General features: G+C 39.9%; 1 protein-coding gene across 2 annotated transcripts; it reads right to left on the bottom strand.

Annotated features, from left to right (window-relative positions):
* Window positions 1-397: 397 nt before the first annotated feature.
* Window positions 398-5,354, bottom strand: LOC114244158 (vacuolar protein sorting-associated protein 37A). 2 transcript variants are annotated; one of them, XM_028175879.2, is made up of 5 exons: window positions 4,873-5,354; window positions 4,268-4,768; window positions 3,224-3,391; window positions 1,424-1,562; window positions 398-1,195 (listed from the first exon to the last, which is right to left on the bottom strand). In XM_028175879.2, exons 2-5 carry the CDS (start codon window positions 4,745-4,747, stop codon window positions 1,071-1,073), a joined length of 912 nt encoding a protein of 303 aa, XP_028031680.2. In that variant the 5' UTR covers window positions 4,748-4,768; window positions 4,873-5,354; the 3' UTR covers window positions 398-1,070. The 2 variants fall into 2 exon arrangements, with proteins under 2 accessions (XP_028031680.2, XP_089593940.1); XM_089737814.1 differs by having other exon boundaries at window positions 4,848-4,999.
* Between the last annotated feature and the right edge of the window lie 5,550 nt (window positions 5,355-10,904).

Genomic DNA, 10,904 nt, shown 5'->3' with positions numbered 1-10,904 from the left:
TCTACAACGTAAATGCACCACCCGTCTTGAGATATAAGTTCTAAGGTCTCAGTATAGTTACAACGGCTGCCCCGCCCTTCAAACCGAAACGCATTACTGCTTTACCGCAGAAATAGGCAGGGCCGTGGTACCTATCCGCGCGGACTCACAAGAGTTCCTACCACCAGTAATTACGCAAATTATAATTTTTCGGGTTTGGTTTTTATTACACGATGTTATTCCTTCACCGTGGAAGTGAACATTTGTTGAGTACGTATTTCATTAGAAAAATTGGTACCCGCCTGCGGGATTCGAACACCGATGCATCGCTACATACGAATGCACCGGACGTTTTATCCTTTAGGCCACGACGACTCTAATATATACGGATATTGGACGTTGATTTAAAATTAAAGAGTTGAGATTTAAATATGATTTTTTTCGTCATGAAAATAAGTACAAATTTAAGAAACTAATCGAAATACATTTCACCGATATTCACTTTAGTTTAATTTTTAAAAATTATTTGAGATCTTCATGATTTTTTTCAAAGTGAAATTATCATCAGTGGCATTATGCAAGCGGAGCCGTCGCCTCAAAAATATCTTAAGTCATATGTCACAAGTTCTTATAAATAAATAAATAAAAAATTCCTACAGAATAAGTACTATATCTCTGAAAACACGTTCAGGTTTTTACCCACCGCAATGATAGTAAAGTCTTTTAAGCGTTTAAATAATGACTGACTACACTAACTTTAAGCTTTCCGTTAAAATTAGATTTTATAATCATTATAAATATTACCAATAGATAGAGCTACTTATTCAATTTAAATTTTAACGTTATATCAACATATCCAATTCTACCAATAGATGGCGCTATACGATGAATATAATTTTATATTATTTAACGAATATATTCAATTTTACCAATAGATGGCGCTACATGTTTAGTATAATTCTTATGTTATACCAACGAATATACTCAATTCTACCAATAGATGGCGTTGGATTTTTAATTTTCAACGATAAAAAGTTGAGACGGATTTATTGAACTTCATAACGTTCGCGCTGGCTGTCATCTAGGGCCAATTATGTCCTGGTTTGGTCCAACTGCGCCAATTGGTAGGCCAGTCTTTCCTCCCTCGCCCTCCTGGCTTGACCGAGGGCACGTTTCTCGGAGAACTTTGATATGAATGTCTCCACTGGAATGTTACCTGAAAATAAGTATTTATATGAAGTCGTCACGGCCTAAAGGATAAGACGCATTCGTGTGTAGTGATGCACCAGTGTTCGAATCCGGTCCCACCACCCCTAAGTGCCAAACAAAAACATTTGGATCCCCCCCTCTACTGAACAATAGCACAGGTGCCGTTGGAAATCTTCACCTTATTGTTTCTGTCCAAGGTACAAAAGAAGTGTTAACTTTAAAAATCCTTCGGTACCTAGTAAAAACTGTTCAGCTATCGCATCAGCATCCTCGTCAGCTTTCAGCGCGGCCTCACGAAGACAATTCCTGATGCAGTGCGGATCATAAACCTCGCATAGTTTCTGATGTTTCTTGTTCAATTCTTCGTAGTTCATCTGAGAAGGATAATTTTAGAATTCAGATACTTGCTGTGACAATAATTCAGTCCACAATGTGTCTGGAGCTGGAGCCGGAGCCAATATGCACTACAGCGAGAGTGAGTAAGGGTTCTGAGTCTCAAAGGTATAAAATAATGGCTTTTCTACCATTTAAACAGGCATTAAGTAAATAACATATCACACATTAATTGGGACATCACAAATATGATGTCTACATTGACTACCGTTTGTTTACGGAACGTCGTGGCCTAACGGATAAGACGTCCGGTGCATTCGAGTTGAGCGATGCACCGGTGTTCGAATCCCGCCGGCGGGTACCAATTTTTCTAATGAAATACGTACTCAACAGATGTTCACGATTGACTTCCACGGTGAAGGAATAACATCGTGTAATAAAAAGTGAAACCCGCAAAATTATAAATTGCGTAAGTACTGGTGGTAGGACCTCTTGTGAGTCCGCGCGGGTATGTACCACCGCCCTGCCTATTTCTGCCGTGAACCAGTAATGCGTTTCGGTTTGAAGGGTGGGGCAGCCGTTGTAACTATACTGAGATCTTAGAACTTATATCTCAAGGTGGGTGGCGCATTTACGTTGTAGATGTCCATGGGCTCCAGTGACCACCTAACACTAGGTGGGCTGTGAGCTCGTCCACCCATCTAAGCAATAAAAAAAAACCTAAGTTACATGATGACTAACTATGATGTAGTGTTCATTAATGGACCAATATTTCTAATATCGGATGAGGCAGAGATGCGAATGTTGAGATGGATGTGTGGAGTAACAGGAATGAACTAAATAAGGAATGAGTATATCAGAGTAAGTGTGAAAGTTGCCCCGGTAATTGACATATTAAAGAGCGGACGGTTAGCGTGGTATGGACATGTGATGCGTTAAGAAAAGATGCATGTGACTAGGAGACGTAAGGAAATGGTAGTGCAAGGTAGAGGGGGAAGAGATCGACCAAAGAAAACATGGGTGGAGTGTGTGAATGATGATATGAGGGAGAGAGAGGAGTGAGTGTTATGAAGACGGCTGATAGAAGAGAATGGACGAGAAAAATTAGCTGTGTCGACCCCACCGAATGGGATAAGGTGGCGAAAATGATGATTTCTAATATCAGATGCCTTTTTTTTTTTCCTACCTAAGCTGATAGCCTTGAGAGGCTATTTCAGCGTAACCGTGGCTAGTAGGTGAGCTCACGGGGCTCAAACCTGATGACGATGCTAACACGAACCCTAGCAAGAGCCGTGCTTCGCAGAATCTACCACCGGATCGGAAACGCGACCCACTGAGAAGATCCGGCGAGAAACTCAGCTATCAGATGCCAAAGTTCTGTAATTATATAGCTACTATTTGAAATCATATTTCGATTTAATAGTGTACTCTATCTTATCGCAGCAATTTACTGGTGGTAGGACCTCTTGTGAGTCCGCGTGTGTGGGTACCACCACCCTGCCTATTTCTGCCGTGAAGCAGTAATGCGTTTCGGTTTGAAGGGTGGGGCAGCCGTTGTAACTATACTTGAGACCTTAGAACTTATATCTCAAGGTGGGCGGCGCATTTACGTGGTAGATGTCTATGGGCTCCAGTAACCACTTAACATCAGGTGGACTGTGAGCTCGTCCATCCATCTAAGCAATAAAAAAAAATGACTTACCTTCATCTGTACTATACTAGATATTATTTCTATAACTTCAGTCTTCATGTCGTCCAGGGTTTGCTGTTTCGCTATATTCCCCTGGGCCACTTCCTCGATGCTGCTCATCAGCTCTTCAGTCTCTAAATCTAATTCGATCAGCTGCGGATTATTCTCAAGAAGTTTATCCTGGAATTAGTGTAAAATTTATGGTAGGGCTGTCAACTTTGATGCATGATGTTAATAAAATTTAGTTTGAAATGTAAACTGTGACTGCAATACAAATTAGAGTCAACCTTGTGTTGGATGTTGTGTATGGACACAGTACACTCCGGCAAATACATTATGCCAATATTATATGTGTTTCTTATAAAAGAGATATTTAGATTTAACTTTTCCATGATAAGTACTCTTTAAATACTCGTTTACTTGTAATAACAAAGTATGATGCACATATTCTTATGAATGTTAATATTGTTATGAAGACATGTTTCTCTGACCACAAGCACATTATTTGCTTAAATGGAGATTCTCAACCATGTTTGTAACTATTTATGAGTTCAAGCATAATGAGTAATTTGAATTTGTTAGAAGACCACCCATTTCTGGCAGTTTGAGAAGTGTAAGGGCTTTTGCAATATAACTGAGGCATTGGCTTTGGTATTATTAATAAATATATAAGTATTTAGTATTGGCATTGCTACTTTTTCACTAAATACTTATAATATGTTTATCTAGCCCATATGTTTTTATCTTTCTACCTAAGCTGATAGCCTTGAGAGGCTATGCCATCGTAGCCCTAATGTGTAGATGAGCTCTCGGGGCTCAAACCAGGAGTTGCTAACACTGACCCTAGCAAGAGCAGTGCTTTGCAGAACCTGGATTCGATGAGAAACTCAGTGGGCTGTGTCTATGAGTTAATTTACTTACCGAACCCTTTGTTGCAACCTTTGTAAAAGCACTGTTAGTGGATCAGGAGGATTCGAAATGGCGTGTTTAAGGTGACGTCAACTGTTTACCAATCGGTTTGTAAGACCGGACTAAAAAAAATTTCCGTGAACTTACCTGCAAATCTGTATTTTCTAATATCTCTCTTAACTCCTCTATGGTGAAATTATTAAGCTCCGGAAACAGCATTGACTGAGCACTGACTGTGGACCGAGGACTCGCCTCACTTGATCTCGAGCTTACTTCTACAGTTATGTTTAAGACGGATTTCTGGAATTCACGTATTATGGCTTGGACTACGCGGCCCAGGTCCGAGTGTATCGTGAAATTCAAGAGTCCGGGAGCTCCTACAATTTGGTTTGAGTTTTCGGCCACCCACGGATGGAGTACCGGTGGATTGACAAATATAGAAGGCTTCTCGTTAGGAAAATCTGGACTTAGTATCACGTTCAGACACATGTTTTTCTGATTAACAATAAAATCTATGCGATACTCTGAACTTTCTTTGATCTCAACGACATTTTCGTTGAAGACTTTTAAAGTGTCTATTTGTCTTTTGCGTGCGTCTTGATCGTTGTAATACGGCCACTGTAGCATTTTCTTTGTTGTCTTTTAAATCTAAAATACAAATCATGGAACTCAAGGTAAACTAAATTTTATTAAATTACTTTTTTTAATACAGTTAATTAAACCGTGCCTTGATAAGTTGTTCTGCTACTTACTTTAGCGGCAAAGCTGTTATGAAACCAGTGCAATGGCTGCTAAGGTGTTTCTTTATTAAATTGCATGAAAACGACAAAAAATTACAGGTTCTATGTAGCTTTTTATTTTCAATCGATATTTTGTTTTCTCAGTACTGTTTCGTTGGTCTTCAAAAAACGTCACATGATGTTTACATACGTATATGTGTTTTGATTGGTCAGTATTATTTTAATTACAAATGGACCAATGATATCAGGTCTTTTCGAATTCCTAGCTTTGACGAAAACAGTACTTTCAAGATTGTCTAAGAAACGTCAAAGCTTATTCCAATTTACACAAAATGACTCTTAGGAGTTAAAGAAAAAAATATTATTATCTGATTATTATATTAAAATTAGTATTTATATTTAGTGATATTAGTATTTCTTGTACTGTTGAATTTATGAATCTGCTTTTTTGTATTTTATATCTTTATCAAGACTTTACTGGCTCGATTCTCTCGTATCTAGGATTTGTCTATAGATGCCGCTATTAGTTTTATTAGTTTTGTTGAAAATGGATTGGATATCGAAGGATTAGGATATCGACTTTGAAAATGATCAGGATTTGGCTATCGATTATTAGATGGGTGTTCAATATTTTGTACAAACAGAGCAAGGGTACATTAAAGACTTGATGTAAAAATGGTATAATAGGTAGTTCTAATTTTGTGAACGCAATAAATTCCAATTTGATAATTGCCCCTCGTTAAAATTATCTCGTATGAGAAAAAAAAAAGCAACGTTCTGACGTTATTGCATTTTCCATGGATTTTATGCTTCAAACCTATCATTAACCGCTATTAAAATAAGCCTGAGAAATAAACGTAAAAACTATTTACGCTATTTCACAATTTTTTTACCTTCTCAATTGTTTTCCTGAAATTTCTTGCAGAGTAATTTGAAAAAAAAAACAACATCTCAAAGAAAACGTTGTAATAACACGTTGTGATGAACAAATCGCTTTTAAATGCGATTGTAATGTTTGTAGGAGTTTATTATTGCGTTAAATTATATATAATTTACACGCTTTTAATAGTTGTGCTTTTGTAAAAATGCGTCACTATGCTCCAACCCAGTGGTCGACAAAATTGTCAACAAAAAAAGCCAAATGTAGATAATACCTACACAATTGAAATTATATATTGAATATTTAAAGAGCCATTTTCTTTAAACTTTATTAGATTTATGTATAGTAGCGGACCCAACAGACGTTGTCCTGCATACACAAAATGAATGAAATGAATGAATGAATGAATGAATGAATACACAACAATTCATTCAAGTCGATCCAGTCGCTTAGTTCCAGTATAGTTAAATAAACTAGATACCGACTGCAACGCCATCTGCTGGGCTGATTTGTGAATCTAAACAATCCGGGGCGCCACTCAAACACAGATAAGAATATTAGCCGCTTAGGAGGAGTTCAGTGACATACACACATACAGTAAAATTATTGAAATAAAGATAATGTATTAGCTTAAAGCTATAATTTCTGTTTAACACGTTTATTGCCATGTAAGTCACTGGTGCCCTACGCGGCGCACTGAAGTAATTATGTCGATTTATTTAAGGCGCCGGAATATCTCTAGACTAGACTCTAGAAAAGACGAATCTGACGATACAGAGAATGAATCTATTTCTAGGAGATCTTAAAATTCTATAACATATATTAAAAACAAGGGAAGGCCAAGTTAGACTATCCAGGCGCTTATACAGAAATCGACATAATTACTTCAGTGAGCCGCGTAGGGCACTTCTGACCTATGCTTTAAACACGTCATTACCGATCCTCCCGATCCATTAACGGTGCTTTTAAGTTTTAGGTACCACCAGCACCGGTAAACACCGGTCAGCACCGTTCACTCTCCTCGAGCTCGCGACGAAGGGTTTGGCGAGTAAATTAACCTACAGACACAGCCCATTGAGTTTCTCGCCGGATTTTCGCAGTGGGTCGCGTTTCCGATCCACTGGTAAATTCTGCGAAGCGCTACTCTTGCTAGGGCCAGTGTTAGCAACACTCCTGGCTTGAGCCGCGTAAGCTCACCTACTCGCCCGGTTACGCTGACAAAGCCTCTCAAAGCTACCAGCTTAGGTAGGAAAAAAAGTGACACATGTCACAGTCTTACTTACACTCTTAGTCTTAATCACACAGTTATTTACTGGTTACCACCAGGATTTCTTGTGAGTCCGCACGGGTACCACCACCCTGTCTATTTCTGCCGTGAAGCAATAACGCATTTCAGTTTGAAGGGTGGGGCAGCCGTTGTAACTATACTTGAGGCCTTAGAACTTATATCTCAAGGTGGGCGGCGCATTTACTTCGTAGATGCTTATTGGCTCCAGTAACCACTTAACACCAGATGGACTGTGAGCTCGTCCCATCTAAGCAATAAAATAAAAAAAAGTCAAAAGTTTAAAAAAATGCAAGATGATAAGTAATTGTCCGTGCCTGAACTAAGCATTCAGCTGTTGCCGAGGAATCAAAGAGCTGCGGGTTTCCTACTACTGCTTCAATCGCTCGCCGCGACTGATTTTTCTCTTACCCTCTGCTCTGACGCAGGATCTTGAGTAAAAAGCGTAATTAGTCCACGCCTACTTCGCACAGCACATAGGAACTCCGGCATCACACTAAAAAAAAAAAAAACAACGACTATAATTATTTAGTTGGAAAACTAAAAAAAAACACATACCTAATTAAACAGCAAACCTAACTAATAATTATTTTTTTATTTCTTTCTTTCCTGTCGGTACCGGCATATTAGAGCGAGGCTAGGAAATTATTGTTCTGTAATCGGTCCGAAACTAGTAATAAGGTTTCTGATAAACTGAGCAAAGCTATGCGTAACGTGTCTTTCAATGTGACCAATCAGCTAAGCTTGACCATGGTTCTTAAGGAACGTGGATCTCCATGATGACCTGGAGCTTGACTCAGTCAGTAAGTATCTACAGTCGGCATCATTGCGCCACTTTGAGAAGGCGGCACAACATGAAAACCCTATTGTCGTGGCCGCTGGTAATTACATACCATATCCTGTGGACCGAATGGTAAACAGTCGACGTCGCCCTAACCACGTCATTTCGGATCCTCCCGAACCATTAACGGTGCTTTTAGATACCTCAAGTACCGATCACCGTCCTCGCCGAACCCGCCGAACCCAAACCCATGAGATACCTAACCGTGTGGGCTCAAAAGACGACCTGCCACCGTCAATGACGCAGTTATTATTTTTTCGAATTTGACTTGCATTACACGATGTTATTCTTTCGTCGTTAATGTCACTAGTGAACAAGTTCTCGCCGAACCCGTCGCTTGCGACGAAGGGCACGGCGAGTAAATTAACCTACACACACAGCAAACTGAGGTTCCCGCCAGACCTTTTAAGTGGGTCGCGTTTCCGATCCGGTGGTAGATTCTGCGAAGGCCTGCTCTTGCTAGGGCTACTGTTAGCAAAGTCGTCAGGTTTGAGCCCCGCGAGCTCACCTACTTTACCAGCTTTGGTAGGAAAAAAAAGCCTTTGCGTTGCCTTGTCGCCTGGATCGGATATTATGTAATTAGCGGCGACCACGTTAAGTGGGTTACCACATAGTATATCTACAGTACCCAGTGATAAATATTGCGCATCGAATGAAACGCTAACTATACTCGGACTGTACACTGTCGCACTGGGACAACGACTGATAAACGTCGCATACGTAGTGTGTAAAAGAGAGAGCGCTCTACGAAGCCGAAATTTGCCGATTGTCTCTTTCCAAAGGCCGATATGCGATATTTATCGCCGGGCACTGTAACAGTCGCGAGCAATATTTACAATACGTTCACTGCAACGATGTTAGAAGTACCTAATATTATGTAATTGGCTGCTCGTATCGTATTGGAATGTGTTTAATGTCACGAGTTAACATTAACTAAGTCAGGGGCGAAGTTTTTAATGGCTTCGAACGTAAAAGTATAAGTTCTCTGTGATAAATGTATGTACGAAGCTCAATTTTTGATTTCGTAACGTCGGTCACGTGGCTTATAAAATTATTAGCCGAATGCGAACAGCGATGTGGTTGTAAATTATGACAACGCGACATTAAAACGGGTAAAGTACATAATATTATCTTCTTTTTTTACCAGATTTGACGCGACACCGAAAGAAAATTGTGCGCGGATTCAAACTGGTTAACAAAACACATTTGATAATTTACCAGTAGTATCAAAACGTGCAAGATCTTAATTTACGTTTTTATGAGTTTGGAATATATCAAATCCGTATAGATTTCGTCAATAATCACATAGATTTAACCCAGAGATACAACGCAGTGAGCTTCTCGCCTGGCTCTCTGATCTGATTCTGATCTGGTAGTAGATTCACCAAATCACTGCTCTTTTTAAGGCAGATGCTAGCCAAGCTTCACAAGCTGAGCCCCGTGAGGTCACCGTACTAATACGGTGAACGCAGAAGGCTCCTCTCGAAGCTACTGGTGATTAGGCAGGAAGAAAGAGTACTCGATAGCATTTGTTTAATAATCTATGGTCTCAGGTATCCTCTTAGCACTAAGCTCCTTAGCACCATCTCCGTGTAGTAACAGTGTCTGCTGAAAGCGAACTAATTAAGGTGGCGCCACAGTAGCAAGTGTAAAGATTTTAAAAACAGCGCCATAAGCTACCATACTTCACTCTGTTTAAAACTGCTATATTCATATCATTTCCACTTGCTACACTAGCGCTATTTCGGTGAGTCTTTCAACAACGACTTGCTTTTTAAAGGTGGACACTATTTCAATTTGTCCCCTATACATGATGGTGCTCTGTACCTCTACCGTCCGTATTATATCTGCGGCGAAGGTATGCTTTGCGTTCTGAAGGATAGGTCCTCGATGTCAAATCTCAAGAAAGGTAGCGCCTTAAATCACGGTGAACATTTTTGTTCCTACCTATTCTTGTAACCTCGAGGGGTTGTTCTAGATTCACCGAGTTAGTAGGTGAGCTCACGGGGCTCAAACCGGGACTGTTGCTAACACTGGCCCTAGCAAGAGCAGTGCTTCGCAGAATCTACCAGCGGATCGAAAACGCGACCCACTGAGACGACCCGGCGAGAAACTCAGTGGGCTAAGATGAACCGTAAGTCATATGCAGTAATAAAAAGCGATCCGAATCGTTGCAAGAGACATGGGAATCGTATAAACCTTTTTCTGAGTCAAGGGTAACACTGCTTAACCTTGACGCTCCGATCTTGAACCACGTTCTAAGAAAATTGTGACATAGCGCCTGAGGAATAGCGACTAATAAACACATTAACAATTTCTCGGATACAATATTCCGAGAAGTCTGTCTTCTAGAGGTCATTGCTCATAACAAAAGAAAAACAAAAACCTAATTAATTGTGTCCCCATTGGAATACCGCAAATCATTATTCAGTGTATAACAAATCATTTTGTTTACAGCGCATTACAAATATCACAAAGTATTGACATATTCCACTCAGCTTAACCTGGAGGCCATGCTAGGGTAAGTCAATTCTTTTTTATTTTTTTATTTCTTAGATGGATGGACGACCTCACAGCCCACCTGGTGTTAAGTGGTTACTGGAGCCCACAGACATATACAACGTAAATGCGCCACCCAGCTTGAGATATAAGTTCTAAGTTCTCAAGTATAATTACAACAGCTGTCCCGCCCTTCAAACCGAAACGCATTACTACTTCACGGCAGAAATAGGCAGGGTGGTGGTACCTACCCGTGCGGACTCACAAGAAGTCCTACCACTGGTGACGAGACGTGGGTTTACAAGATTAATAAGCGAACTGGTCAACAAGCTCCGGAGTGGCGCTTTCCAATTGAATCGAAACCGAAAAAAACACGTCAAATAGTCAAAGTCCCATTGACTGTTTTTTTTTGGCTATCACAGGGTTATACACTCAACATTTTTGCTAGTAGATCAAACGGTAAATAAAGAATATTACATATTTGAGTGATAAGTGGCGTTTTAGAGACCAAATTCAGGAGGAAAACGGTCAGATTTATG

The sequence above is a fragment of the Bombyx mandarina genome, chromosome 23 (assembly GCF_030267445.1).
Source record: "Bombyx mandarina strain Sakado chromosome 23, ASM3026744v2".
Taxonomy (NCBI): domain Eukaryota; kingdom Metazoa; phylum Arthropoda; class Insecta; order Lepidoptera; family Bombycidae; genus Bombyx; species Bombyx mandarina.
This window is presented reverse-complemented; position numbering and strand designations above follow the sequence as displayed.

Bases quoted from the DNA above. Each gene is read 5' to 3' on its own strand.
- LOC114244158 (XM_028175879.2), bottom strand. From the start codon at position 4,747: ATGCTACAGTGGCCGTATTACAACGATCAAGACGCACGCAAAAGACAA. The intron at 3,392-4,267 runs GTAAGTTCACGG...CACTAATTCCAG, and splicing joins TAGAAAATACAGATTTGCAG to GATAAACTTCTTGAGAATAA. The intron at 1,196-1,423 runs GTACCGAAGGAT...ACTTATTTTCAG, and splicing joins AGCTGAACAGTTTTTACTAG to GTAACATTCCAGTGGAGACA.